At 41.0% G+C, this 15,375-nt stretch overlaps 1 protein-coding gene across 1 annotated transcript in view; it reads left to right on the top strand.

Annotated features, from left to right (window-relative positions):
* The window catches only part of LOC129106749 (MAM domain-containing glycosylphosphatidylinositol anchor protein 2-like), a 163,741-nt gene extending 148,706 nt beyond the window's left edge, over positions 1-15,035 (top strand). Inside the window, exons 14-18 of the mRNA XM_054617963.1 lie at positions 1,850-2,005; positions 5,680-5,841; positions 12,961-13,091; positions 13,610-13,706; positions 14,947-15,035. Coding sequence (XP_054473938.1) covers positions 1,850-2,005; positions 5,680-5,841; positions 12,961-13,091; positions 13,610-13,706; positions 14,947-15,035 — 635 coding nt within the window. The remainder of the gene's footprint in view (positions 1-1,849; positions 2,006-5,679; positions 5,842-12,960; positions 13,092-13,609; positions 13,707-14,946) is intronic.
* Positions 15,036-15,375: the final 340 nt, after the last annotated feature.

Here is a 15,375-nt window from a genome sequence, read left to right as displayed (position 1 = left end):
TTTACAAATTCGCTTCATCCACTTGAGAATCCACACTTAATCATTGTTTGCCGTGCTGCAGTGCGCCGCTGTGCATTGTGGGTTTTATTTATTCCAATAGGTATATATTTCGGTGGGTTTTCACACAAACATTGCCAACATAATAACAAACATCCTAATCACCAACATCATTATCCAAATCCCTGAAGGTAAGCTATCTTACCTGCACGCCTCCTCTTCCTCCTTCCTTCCTCTGCCTCTCCTCCAAATCCTCCTATCTCTCCCGGGCACAGGAGGTGAAAACATTTAGTTTAGCTCACAGAGGAAGGGGGCGTCAGCGTCTGACACCCGGAGCTAGACCTCCATTTAAAATATGCATGCCTATGAGGAGAAGAGTCAAGAGAGCCTGCAACCTAGCCCCTTTCCTCTCCCTCTCTCCACCACTTTTTTTTTATTCTCCTGCTCTGTCTATCCTCTGCCTCGCAGCATCGTTGCCCTTCTTCCCTCCCTTGGTCCATCCTCCCACACTCTCCCTATGTTACCTCCATTACCTGAGTAAAAAGCTGCACATTCTGCTCCCCTCCAAGGTCACCACTCCAAACTGCTCCCAGCTACATTTTAATAAATCAATGAATATTTATCAGAACACAAGCCTGCATCCTGAATCCAAATGCTCTTTTTTACTATCTCTTTGAGGACTCTGCTCAGCAGCACCGTGTCCTCTGGTTAGGGGTAGCTTTGTTTGCTACATGGATTTAATGTAGCAAAAGATCAACAGGTTCCGACACTGTTGATCTTGCCCCTACCCCTTCATTAAACGGAGTGGGTTAGTTCTCCACGCTCTGGATGTCATTAGTGTGTTTACTGTTCGACATTCCCCTACATGTGACCCATCATAACCTCGCGCTACAGAATTACTTTTATTTTTCCCTTAAAGGGTGATGAAACTAGCAGTTTCACTCTCTCTCTGCTAACTCCACTAGTTTAATAATTGCAGTCAAAGGGGCGTGGAGGGCGACAGAGAAGGGAGGGCGAAGGGGAGACATGGGGGGGGGGGGGGGCACCCAATATCTCCATCGGCACACCCACTACAGAAAAGATGGAGAGTGATTGAGAAGGAGGGAGTGGGTGTCAATTTTTAAGACTGATTACACAAAGTCCCACTAGTGGGACGCTACAAAACATCCAAGGACAATCATTTTTGCGTTCAATCTTGAAAAAAGAGAGAAACTCTTAATTAATAGAAGTATTTACACACATTATACTACTTTCTCAATGTCAAAAAAACCATGAAGAAAAACATTTAGACCTTTTAGTAATCATGGGTTTAGTGTCCCCAACCTCTTTTGCGTGAGATTCTTATTGGGTTTTAATATTATTTCCTAAGTGAGGGTGCGTGGGTTTGTGTTTATTGAAAACTATCCACCATCCTTTAGTATCGGGCTGTCATGGTATGGCGTCTAATACCCAGCTCTGAAACACACACACACACACACACACACACACACACGTACACACAAAAAACACACACTGCCATCGGATGTTCTCAGGGTGCAGCACTCTCTCTGCAGAGACTTACTTTCATTGTCGGGGAGAAACCAAACAAACTCAGTGACGTCTCCACCACAGTCAGCGAGAGGTCACGTCTAAATTTAGAAATTCTTCTCACCCGAAAGTATGGTGTAATTAGGACTGCTATATATATATATACATCCCCCTGTGACACGCACGTAACACTCATGAATCTCATAAATATACAGTAGGTGTCACACTGCACACATACTGTACCTACTACAAGGCAGTGGATAACTTCTCACTCTTTTATAATAATTGCAATGTGAGAGTCTGGTTCTGCTCTGTCGCTCACCAGGAGAGTTCCACTGCAGCTTTGAGGAGGAGCCGATCTGCATGTTCACCCAGGACAAGAATGATGATTTTGATTGGACGCGACACAGTGCCGCTACCCGCGATACCAAGTACACGCCCAACACCGGACCCAGTGGCGACCGCACTGATTCTAAGCAGGGTAAGTAATCTTTTATTTTTTCTTAAACTTTTTATTTATTTGATGAATTTTTCACATTATAAGAACACTCACACAAAAAGCAAATATTAAAAATATACACAAAAAGCAAAAAGATATGCGGTCAAGAGATAAATCAAGGGACATTAAAAAATAAAACTATTTTATAACAAAATATTGCATATGGTACACACAATAACTATTAAACATCTGTCTCATCGTTTCAATACGCACACCATCTTTCATAATGTTCTCCCAGTGTTTTTGTAGTCGTATTGAGTCGGTCATATGTGCTAAAAGATGGAGGTCTTTAACAATATTGACAAAGCCAGTCAAGCTTTTTGAAGCAAAGGTTTTGTAATAGCCTTTTTACTTTCTGTCAGCAACACCTTAAGCGGTTAGGTATCATCTTTTCTTAGCCTGTCAAGGATATATCCAAGATAGACGGATGTGAATGTCACTAATGCTTAAACCCAGGGTGTTTGAGATCCTGACATAAGTCTTAACCATTCACTAAACCCCTCCCAAAACAAGGAGTATCCAATCATAGCTGAGCTGATGATGACTTTAAAAAACCAAGAACACAGATCCAGAGCAAAAGTGAATGGATTAAACAGTGTTTATATATGCTCTAACGTTAAAGTCAAAGGTTAGCCTGCTCAGCTCACTATCTTAGTTAGGAACATATGGTTTAAAAACATACAAGCAGTCAAAGAGTGGTCTGTTGTTTTAAAACATTTAAAAAGTAATCTGCTTTAAATAACATTTCCTGTCTGATAGTGCTCTTCCATATTGTCTTCTCTCATTCAAAAATCAAGAATCTATTATAATTCCAATGTGTTGGGCACAAGATGTCAGCCACTTAATTTGAAAAGTCCATTCTCAGTGTTTCAGTTTCCCCACCACTCTGTGCACTGCAGAGATCTGAGGGGAGCACAGAGAAACTTTCCTCCGTCAGCAAATGTGAAAACAAACTCTGCACAGTGAAGGTCAAACATCCAAGTGAAATAACAATAAAACCAAGTTTCATTACTGGAGAGGGACTTTAACAAACCCATAAAATAAGTAAAAGAAAACATTGGGCATTTTCACCACTTAACTGTCAAATTGATTTATATCAGCCACGGACGCATGGTCTGTCTCATTGTTTCTCTTAAGTGGTTGATATCAGGTGCAAAACTTGTTTAAGCCAACAAAATCCACAGTCCCTAACTAGAAGTTTGTCTGTAATCAGTGACACACTGTTTCAAACATTACTCCAAATGTAAATCAGCCACTGTTATAATTGTAAACCATTATGTGCTCTGCTTGAATAGAAAGCTTGACACACGTAGCAACAGGGGCTTAGTGAATGGTCACTTGATTGATTTATTGCATGAGAGATCAATTAGGTGGTTGTTTGTTTGAGCAATTTCCTAATATAGCTTCATGCTTGTGGTGGCACAGGGATTTTTCTGAGCTAAAAACATCATGTGTAATAAGCTAGAAGTGAATTAGAAACCCTAAATTGCTAATGGTGCAAGTGTGAATGTGTTTGTCTGTGTGTCAGATCTGTTCAGTGTTTTCCTGCTTTTGCACAACATATGCTCTCTGTTATATGTTATGTAACCAAAACCTTCAGCTCCCTGTGATGCCGAACAGGAATATAAGTGTGTAGAGAATAGATATATAGAGCGATACATGTAACATAACTGTAGATAAAAAGGCAAATTAGATACAAATTACAAACAACGTCAACATTCACTAACCAGTGAGCAAGTTAGTCAATTGAATTGCTCGGCTGTGGATTATCTATATAGCTGAACAATCATATTGTAAAAAATAAAATGATGCATGAATAGAGAAGGAAAACCACAGTGATTATTTTTGCCAGCTGTCAGTGTGGCTCTGAAAACACTGCACCTGCTCATTGGATTGGACAAATGTCGGTTGAATGCACACATTTCAAATGGACACCACTCTGTTATTTTCTTATGTAATCCGTGCATGAAAGCATGAATCCCCAACGTGCAGCCGCAATCTAACATGGTATTGCTGAATGACTTGTAAGATATAAAAATGTGCGACATTGCAACATGAATGTGTTGTACCTTTTATACAGCATATGCTAATATTTCACTTAAATTTCCTCTTTTTGACATGTGGAATTAACGATTAGTGTTCCCAGCTGCATGGTAGATGATTTCAGCTGTACTCATTGTGTCGTTGATTGCTTGATGCAGCACAATCCAGCAGTGAGCAACCTTGATCGTTTATATTCAAGATAATCATATAACTGAGTTGCTGTTTCCATGGGTACCTAAACCACGGAGCGCTGCTTAGAATTTAGTTACATGTGCAGGTATTCAATTTTCAAGAACTTGATAAATAAAGAATTAATATAATTGGATTTGCAAGGAATCTGTCGCAGGATTTTATATGAATCCGCTGATGGAAAGTATCCGCGGAGGAATATAAGTGCCTATTATGGTGCTGTGGCAGCAGCAGCAGCAGCTGTAAATAATGCATTGGCTTTAATCACCTAATGGTTTCAAAATGTCCAGCATTTCATTACCATCCCCATTCCTCTTTGCCTGTAATTATCTGATATGAGATTCAACTGAGGGAGATATTCCATTTTGGTTTTGGCTGGAGGGGCGTGGAGCCGCTCAGCAGCTACCTTCCCTGTGGCAGGCAAGAGATTGGCTTCATATCATGTGGCTCCGACACAATCAGAGGGCTGTTTGACTCGCCGCTGTCCACAACTGTCAGACCGGGGGTGCATGAATGTAACCCCATTGTTATCGCTTCGATTTGCCCCCGGTTATTGCTATTAGTAAAAAAGGAGATCTGTCCATCTGTGGAAAAGCCCTGACTCTTATCTCTGATATGGAAGGTTTCCTTTCCATCATGCTATCACTGACCGGTTAAAAAAAGCAACCGAGCGTGACCAAGGATGCCTTCGCTTTTTTCGCTGTTTACAGTGACAAATTATTTGCTGGTGTAGCAGTAGGTCGCCAGAGAGTAGTTGAGGGAGTCTGAGCACTGCCTGGAAGAAAAAAAAAAAGCTCTCATATTTTTTCAAAGGGCAAACCAACTGTTCGTGCAGTTTCTCAGTGAGGCACAGTGACTTTGTCCTGAGGATATCCACAAGCATATTCTCAGATACTCTTTATACTGTACTACATAAAAACTACATACATTTGTTCTATAGGTTATAAAAAGTGACATCTGGAAATGTGTCAATGGTGCATGAAATAGAGCAGCAATCGGACAAGTTTGAAACAAACCCCCCACACAGAGCACAGGAAATAAAATAAATAAAAAAACTGTCTGTGTAATCTTCGTTTCAAACTGTGTGTACACCGTTGTGTGTTTGCATTGATGGATTATTAACCATTCATGGTGCAGTCACCTTTGGTTTTACCTCCAAATAAAGTGTTTTAGATAATCCCTCAAACTCTAGTGTTGGCTTCAGTACAATGTTAACAAAACCGAAATATATGATGACCCAAACTACACAATAATACCCAACTAGAAATATTCCTTAAATATGCAAATGTTTAGCTGTTCAATGTGCAAAGTCCATTGTAGTTTGTTATATTTTAGGATTTGTCTATTAAGATAATCTTACTTGCAGTCTCCTCCTGTATATATAAGCATGTCTTATGTGTTTTTATGTGTCCCTGTGTTTCAAGGTTTCTACATGTACATTGAGACGTCAAGACCAAGGAAGGAAGGCGACCAGGCACGGCTCATAAGTCCGTTTTTCAACGTAGCCCCTAAAAACCCTTACGGTATCACCAACCCACCGGCCTACTGCTTCGGCTTCTTCTACCACATGTATGGAAAACACATAGGTAAGATATACGTTCCTCAGGTTCTTCAACGTCCCCGATCTGTGTAACAAACGCCTTTGTTGCACTTGGGTTTAATCTGCCATACAGTTTCTCCACTGCTGAAAAATATCTTCTTCATTTATATTCATTGCTCAATGGTTCATGGAGACTGATGAGGAAAAGGATAATTACACTCATTCTTTAAAGAAGCTGTCACTGTTCTGTGCTTTTGGTTGCTTAAGCAGCAAAAGAAACTTAAAGTGGAACTTAAATTGCTTTGGCAATTCTCTGCTAAATGAAGGAGATGCATTCTTATTTATGCGTAACTAAATAACAGTGAATGAGGAAACAACAGAACGCATTTAATTTACCAAAAAAAAAGTCCATCTTCAAGCTTCTGTGGAACATCACATTGGCTTTGAAACATAAAGAGAGAGATGAGATTCTTGATTCTTCTGCCACCTACATGGGTTTTGTCAACAAAATGGTTGTTTTTGAGACAGGAACACTCACTGAGGAAAAAAAGGGAGAACGGAGGCACTCTTTTCCTGCAAGCAACAGAATTTCAGTCATTTCCACAGAGTTTGTCCCCATGGCAGGTGCAGCGGGGAGTTTGGTGCTTTCATGCTAAAATTTTGTAAGTGCAGCTGTCAGATGTTTTGAGCAAAAAAGATATCTCATTTTTGCAACAAACCCCCTTCAAAGGTGTTTACACAAATCCTGGGCATTAGCTCATACATTCCTCTCTGAATGTAGATTACAACCTTGTAAGGCCCATTTGAAGATGGCGGAGCGACTGAAGGAGCCATCTGTGGCTAACGTCTGACTCTCAGGCTTTCTTCACCGGGGACCCAATCAGCCGATTTCGCAAACACTCCAGCTCTGAGTGCATGCTTTTTGTGTGTTTGTACAATTGGGAGCTGGGAGAAAGATTGGATCTCCAGCACAAAAACAGCAGGCTTATACATTGTTGATGGCCTCTGTTGGTGATTTCTCTGTCTCGGCTTCACCCTGTATCATTAGCTCCTGCACAGGTTCATGAGGCGGGTGAGTGGCACCGCTGGGTGGGGTTGCAGGGTTCAGCTCGGCATCATGGGGTCTGGATACTGTTTGGCATGAGAGCCGTTTGTTAGACGGCAAGCTGATGTTGTGCACTCGAACCACTGCAAAAAAAAGTGTTTACTATAATGAAAAAAAGAATTTAAATCTTGTGATTGGAAAAAGGTTTAATTTTCTAAGTGGAATTCTGAAATGATTAAAACCTTTAGTATTAATGTGTTTCTTTTTAAAAGAAAATATGTCAATATGACTCATAAACCTTCCATAAAACACCCAACCTTTGGGTTGTCCCAAAGGTTTAGGAACTCTGGTTGGTTTGGCATTGATGCTTCGATCATCAGATATTGATTGACCCGCTTTTGAATTCTTATTTTCTTTGACCTTTTGTGATTTTCCCAAGGAAATTTTAAATCTCTTTTACAGTATAACGGTTTGACATACCAGCACAAACAAAACATTAAACATTTTAAAACAATGTAACATAATCCACTTGCATGCCTCTCAAACTGCAGTTTTGGTGCATTTGGAACCTGACAACCTTCTCCACAACCTTCTCCATTCCGTTTTAAATCATATTTTGAAGGCCCAAGCCACCAGATGTTATCTACCACGGGAGCTTCTCTTAGCAAACATAGCTGTCTTGTTTTATGGACCTTAACCTTTGACATTTGCACTTTAGAAGAAGCCCAGTGACTACAGTTTTTGGGCAGTGGTAAAAATGTCTATGGCATCCATCGAGCCGTTCTCAGTGATCCGTTCTCATGCAGAACCATTTTTGGGCATAGATCATAAGCACAGCAGCCTTGAGGCACAGTTTGTGTGGTATTTAAAGGATGACAAGAACAGTAACAGGTATACAGTGTATTTCTGTACCTTACCACTAAGACTTACAAAAGTCCTTCTCTCAATAACATCCAATGTTCATGACAAGGTTAAGTTAATAAAAGTATTATTTATTAAGAGTTGAACACTCAAAACTTCCGCCAATCTGCTTCATTAGGACAATGTTGTCATGGTTTGATCAGATTTGATTGACAGTGAGCAAACAACCCCAATATCTGTCATCAGATTCTTATTCAAATACTGCCAAATCCTGATTGGTGCTTGGAGGTACACGCCATCACCTTCTCCCAAAGCTGGCCCACCAACAACAAACCAGTAAAAGAAAAAGCACAAACAACAAATGCAAAAAAGTGTCGGATTGATTGTTCATGTGGGACCTTGTCACTCTTGGAAAGAAGCTGATCGAAAAATGTTTTTTAATGACAATGACACCAAGAGAGTGCATCACAAAATTATAAAGTTAACTAAAAATACTACTTCCCTATAAGTATTTTTAGGTCAACAAAAAACTTATAAAAGAAAAGAACATACCCAATGAGGTGACAGGGAGTTGCAGTTTTGTGCTCATCAAACTCGATGTTCAATAAACTGTGAAATCACAACAAGCTGGCAACTGCACTGGCTTCTCTTTTGATAAGATGTCTACAGCGAACATTTGGCTGCGTTTACCTCAGTATTCTACTGAGACACCCGTGGAATCAGCACCATCTCCACCCTCCACCTGCTCCGCTCTGAGCTTCTGCTGGACCTGCTGCTCCAAATCCAACCCACTCAGCTTCCTCTCCTCTTCTTTCTCTCTCTTTTGAGTTCACTGGCTTATATCATTTTATAAGCTACGTCTTCTTTTGTGGATCGTATGTCATCCAGCTATTTTGTTTCCCCTTTTGAAGTTTGTTAAATGACTCATATTTGCAGGAATAATACAAAAACCGGCTCACAGATTGTTCTATTGAGTAAAAATGTTTTGGTTTTTTTGTGTGTTTTCGACAAATTTGACCACTGTGAGCTCTCCTGCTTATTCAGTGAGGTCACTGTGAATACTTTTAACAGATTGTAAGGAGTAATCAGAAAATCTTTTTCTGAGAAATGTGAATTTTCACTGCTTTGAACACTATGAACAAAAATTCCAATTATCTTCATTGTATGTTGGTAGGGTCAGACAACTCAAAAGCAAATATCTCAAATTCTATAAATAAAAGTACATCTATTGTAAGTAGGCTATTCACAGATGTAAAGCTAGCCTGTTAGCTTTGTCTGCCTAGCCCATAAACTGTACATAAGAAGTGGACGTAGTCATCGTGACTTTTTGCAACCTGTGAATGGAAGTGACCATATTTGGAATGCGGAGAAGTGACATAGAGACGCTGTATATATATATAATTAAGTAAATGAACATCATGCTGTATTAAAGAAGACTTGGAACTAGCAAGTGAGACCATAAACTCATGTTTACAATGTTGACTGAGGTAATAAATCAAGTTAGAAGTAGACTCAATTTCTCATAGACTTCTATACAATCTGACTTCTATTTGCAACCGGAAGAGTCGCCCCCTGATGGCCAGTAGAGAGAATGCAAGTTATAAGACACTTCTGCATTGGCTTCACTCAGCAGAACTGGAGGTTACAGCCTGGCTAAATGACCTGGCAAAGCCTTTTTTGGTCATTTATTAATTCATTATTATTAATTGCTGTTGGGATGTGAAGAGAATTTTTACCAAATATAAGGAAAAATGTTTCAAACATTTCTAGCTAAAAGCTTAACTCGGAGCTAACAGCAGGATTTAGCCTGGCTACTTTTCAGCAGCCCTCAGTGGAAAGGCCGGGTGGAAGTGTCCAGGTGGGGGGGCCGGACCAAACATCTGGAAGAGGTGGAAGCGAGGGAGGTGAAGAGAATATAAGGATAGGGGTGTTGGAGGGCGGCTCAGTGGGGAGATGAGAGCTCCTCCGGCTCCCTGCCGAGGTTGAGTAGGCCGTGACATTTCCAATTTGCTCAAATTGATCGCCAGCCAGACCCTCTCTTCCCTGCCCTCCCCGTCTGTGGTGAAGCCCATGCCCAGACTGTGGCGTGTTATGATGAATGGGCTAAATGTCAAGGACTTGAAACCCAGCTCAGATCCTCCATGGCTACGCTCCATTTAGTATTCTGCCTCTCCGGCCGTGAGGGAAATTCGCCCCCAGAACTCAGATTCTATCCAGAGAAGTGAACGCTTATGACAAATGCTCCTAATAATGTATGTCCACGTACACTGTGTATGTTCCCTTATTGGAGAGAAGTGTTGTTTTGAATAGTTCGTAGTTAGATGTGTGAGTCACAGAGCCATCAGACATGGCACCAGCTCGGTCTGAGAGTTTGATGCTCTGAGGGACGATGCTGCGGAGGTGAGTCACAGTCAAGTTGTGGCACGGCAGCGCTGGAGGCCAGAATCGGTCGATGAGAAGTTTCGCCCACACGCTGATGAGAACAGTGGCACGGGCTCAAAGAAACTCCTCCGTAGTTAGCCGGCGGGGGGATACCTGAGACAAGGTCACACTTAATTACTGAAGCGCACATCAAAGTTTGCCTTTGGAGCGCGTGTCGCATTTGTTTATAGGATTAAGTCTCCAGCAAAGCACACCAAGCAAGTCTGTTTTAAGCCTGACCTTCTGAGAAGCAACGGAGTCATGCTTTCATTAGCGAGGAGGGTGGTACCGCTCCTCAATACCCCCTTCTCTCTCGTCCCCACTACATAATTGAAAATTTCCAGGAGCTATTTCTCACTTTTCACCAGACTCGCGTCTTTCTCTTCTCAGATCTTTTTAAATTTCACAAGTGTCTGCCACAGGTACTTCTTTTAGAAAAAAGGAGGCATTCCAAAGGATATACAGGATACGCCTTTGCTCAGGATGTGATGACACTGACATTACCACCTACATCGCGATGAGTTCAAAGAAAATGTAAGCGCGCCAGCTCAGCAAGAATCCTCCTACATCCTAAACACTTCAACGGGAGATGAAACCGCGGGTCATGTTCCGTACAAGAGCTCATCTCTCACTGGAGATTGTGCTGTCGTTGTGGGGAAAGCGCACTGTATACCGTGCTGATGAAAGAGTATGAACAGTGACATACAGTGCGGCTTCCCCTCGTCTCCTCACAGAGATGTACAGTAATGAGGCACCTCGCCGAGGCAAAGATGCATCAAAGAGAGGTTGCAGCCGTCGACGCTGCTGTTTTTCCTTTTTTCTTTTTTCTTTTTTGCTCACCAGTTGTGTCAATGCAAAGGTGATGCTTAACATATTTGTGGAATTCACTTGACTTCAGAGCAGTGGTCCTGCTGAGTTGCGTTATGGTGCCAATGCTAATTCGATTTGTGCCTTTGGATGCTGCTCTGCTGGCCCACTGCAGAAGGATACTACCCTCTCTCTCTCTCTCTCTCTCTCTCTCTCTCTCCCTCTCTGTCTTCCTGCATTGCGATTATAAACACTAACACAATCTGTTCGTTCGGAGAGGAGGGAAAAAGGTTGCACTCTGTGTCATCATCTGGCAGTTTTATATCAAAGCCCAGGGCCAGACAAGAGGTCTCACTGAGGGGAGTCTTCAATCCAGACCTGGTATATAGCCTATTCTGTCACAACGAGAGCCAGCGCTTCTGTGTAATTATTTAACTGAATGTGCTTAAAATGGTTCTGTCAAATTGCATTTTCAAAAGCCGAGTTGGTCTGGACAGTGAAAGTTAACATCTTTTAATGAAGCAGTAAAGAAGCTGGACTGAGCTTTAATAGTTTGGAGCTAATGATACATTAGGAACTGTTCTCGACGGGGAAGGTATTTATTTTCACCGAAAAAATTCTCATCACACATTGCCCATTAGTGATAATTAATTTGGATTAATACGAGCTAGAGAATAACTTATCTTCACTTGCAGAATCACAACCTAATAGATGCATCAATTCATGTGACCTGAGTTTAACCTTTGCTACTGCTTGGCTCCGCTTCAAATTCAGAGGAATACATACATTTGAAATGCAGGAGAAGGGTGTGAATATTAAGCTGAACAGTCTGGGTGGTTTTGTATCTCACATATAGGAGAAGAAATGCTCCAAAAAAAGGACTTTCAAACTTTCGGTTGAACAGTTCTTTAGAATATTTTAGATGGATATTTAATGGATATGAAAAAGTTTTCTTAAAGTCCCATATTGTTATAAACTTTACTTCTTTGTTAAGATTCCTCCTAGTTTTTTGACAGATCTTTCAAGGAGTTCTTCTCTATTATATTTATGCATAACTGTCTGTCTTGGTCTCACTACTAAGTCTGGCTGAACATATTCTTTTTCATAAGCTTTTCTATTATCAACTAAAGCCCATAAAGTTCTTAATAGGGCCAAGTTAATTGAAATGATTAGGTCTCCAGTTTTGTGAACTACATGTATAGAAGGGATCAGGTTTTTATTTATTTTTTTTATACTGAAAATATCCCTATTTATTCACTCAAAATACAAATAAACCGTGAAAAACAAAGAGTGGGAGACAGAAATAAAGAGAGCGCACAAGAAAAGGCGCGGGCAAGAATAAAACCAATAGTAAACATCGTGTCTGTATTTCATAATGATAGCTTAGTTTACATCCTCGAAGACCTCCGCTTCATTGTCTTCGGTTGAACCTACAGCGTACAGGGTAATTGCAGGTGTGTTTATGGATCTCAGCTCACAGAGATCCAAACAGCTTTGGATTTTTAACAATCGGTTGTTAAAACAGTCGCCACAGACACCCAGTTTGTAAGACTGCAAATGCAAGGGTTGTGTTTCACCATTTGGCTTTTATTTAAATGAAAATGTTTCACAGTATTTCTTTAAATTAAGAAAATAGAGATGGACTTCTCTGCTACAGTTAGGTGGTGCTCTCATACAGATTTCCTCCCCTGCTGTATGCTGAAAGGAGGTGACAGACTGGTTACCATGAGTACTGATGACCTACTTTTCTTACAAATATGCACATCATATCAACAGGGGAGAATGGGGAAAAATGCAAGACAGACAAAGACAAAATTAGCCTCAAGTGTACTACCATGAAAGATTATATAATTATATTTCAGTCTTTTTACAAAGTTATATTGTTTTCACATGGTCCAATATCATAGAATCTGTGGCCCACTATGGGTCCACTGCCTGGAGGTTAGAAACCACTGACATTACAGTGTTGGAATCGTGTGTGTGTGTGTGTACGCTGACATTCATGTGTATCTGTCTCCCTCCCTCATACAGGAACGCTAAACGCCCTTCTAAAACAGAAGGGCCAAACGACCTCCGAGGGTCCCGTGTGGTCGCTAAACGGTAACCAAGGTGACCGCTGGAAGCAGGCGAAAGTTAGCATCCATCCGACGGCATCCTTCCAGGTGAGACCAGGAAACTTAATCAATCTAATACGCAGCGGCATTCCTCTTGTTGCCCTCTATTTCCCTCTCTGTTTGTATGTTGGAAGTATTGGTTTCCTTGAGGGCGGCGTATTGATGTTGCTCTTCACAAGCTGTGATATTAAGCAGAGAAGTGGACATTGTTTTGCTGTTGAGAAAGCAATATCATTCACGCTTTGCCATGAGGACGCCTACTCTCTGTGAGTAGTGAATATAGGACGGCAATATTCTCCATCATTTTTATGAGTGCAGTTGTGGAAAGTAATTATAGTTTCAGATGCACTTCTGTGTTTGCTCCCACTCTTACTTTTAACTGTTCCAACACCCCAAGCATTCTTAATTTTAAATATTGTCAAAACAAACACTTGCCACCTGCTGTCATTTTTCATAAGGTGCAATTTAGTAAAAATTAAGAATTTATTATTTCCATACTTTTCTTGTTTTTTTGTTCTACCAAAGCAGAACATTTAATATGACAAACATGTTTTTCCTCTCCGCAGGTGGTAATCGAAGGTATCCGAGGACCGGGCATCGAGGGAGACATCGCCATTGATGATGTCACGCTGGAGGAAGGGGAGTGTCGAGACCCTCCGCCCAGTGAGTAGCACCACCTTCACCGCCTCCTCCATCCGCCTTTAATCTGAGCTCCAGGTTCTTTCTCTACCTCGCCAAGGACAAGGTTGAGATGTACGAGAGGGGATCAAATCTTAGACTATTGCCAGCATTGAACAGCGGTTGCCATGGCAACAGTGTTGTAATCACATGAATGATAGCCACGCTGGCTGAGTGAAGCACTGTAATTGCGCCGCAGGAACAAACGGAACGTAAAAATAGAAAAACAGGACCGAGCAAACGACCTGCAATTGACAAAGTGATATTGGCAGACAGACAAAACGCTGTTCAGTGGATGTCATGCGTGTTATTTAGGGTTGGAGGAACATTATTTCCAGAAGCTTCTCAAACTGAGACATCCTTCTAACGTACCATACATGAATCAGGGTAATCTTATTGACATTTTTCATGTCACTGGTGGAAAATACCCAGGCATCTAAAAGAAAATTCCAGCCAGTGATCTCGGTTTATAAAAGGTTTTTATTTTTATTACTGCAAGATTGTTGTTAAAGTTCCATTTCGGATGGATCCATTATGATTCAGAGCGACACAATTGATTCATTTGGAGTTCTAGAAATGGTCGCCCAGGCTGAAGACAGAGTAATGCAAAGAATAATGCATTTCAATCTCAGATAATGAATATTATTTGATTTTATGGAATGTAAGAGGGGAAAAAAAAAGGGGGGAAATATACCATAGCTGTTTTAGGATCTGATTATGCAGGTTAGTTGTGCCTTAAAGCAATAGTTCAGCAATTTGGGAAATATTTATTCGTTTCTTGCCGAGAGTTGATACAGCCTCATGTCTGTTTGTAAAATATGAAACTGGAGACGGAGGACAGTTAGCTTAGCTTAGTTTAAAGACTGAAAGCAGGGACATAAACTGGCCTAGATTAGTCCAGGTAACAAAATCCGCATCACATTTACATATTATTTGTGTAATCTGTACTTAAATCAAAAATATCATAAACTGTTTCTTTCTTTCTTTGGACTAGCTGTTTCCTCTGTTCTCGGTCTTTACGCTAAGCTAAGCTAACCAGACCTAATGTCTGTAGCTTTGTATTTATCATACATACATACATATATTAGATTGCTATCAATCTTATCAATTTTCTTCTTTTCTCTGCAAGAAAGTGATTAAATGTATTTCCCAAATAGGATACCTATGTCCTCAAACACACGTGGCTCATTACATGTTCATGTTTCTTTTACTTCTTCTGTCGTAGATCTCAGCGCTAAGGCTCCGTCCACGTCCTCCCATATATGGCTGCTATGCATCACCTTGGTGATGACCCTCCTGGAAGGTCAGAGGTGACCCTTCTCTCCGTCATCTCAGAGGCGAACATTCAGACCCACCGTCTGTGAACTTTACCCTCGGCATCCAATCACCAAAGATTCATGCATCCTGAAAGCAGCAGGGGTCTCCTGCCAGACCTCGGAGGGACCGAAATTAACGAGAGAGAGAGAAAAAATCGTGATAAAAAAGTTACACAAAAAGTAATAAAGAAGATGCGCAATTTTTTTTAAAGAGACCTCTTTTACAGAAACAACTCCTTGGTGCAGGACTCGGGACGTCTTTACGAGCACAAAGACAGGTGGCCGATGAACACGCCTGGACTTTGCCGAAAGAGTTCACAAGCGTCGAAGGAGGACAG

Source organism: Anoplopoma fimbria, chromosome 18, assembly GCF_027596085.1.
Source record: "Anoplopoma fimbria isolate UVic2021 breed Golden Eagle Sablefish chromosome 18, Afim_UVic_2022, whole genome shotgun sequence".
NCBI lineage: Eukaryota > Metazoa > Chordata > Actinopteri > Perciformes > Anoplopomatidae > Anoplopoma > Anoplopoma fimbria.
Note: the sequence above shows the minus strand (reverse complement) of the source record. Positions and strands in the feature narration are given on the sequence as shown.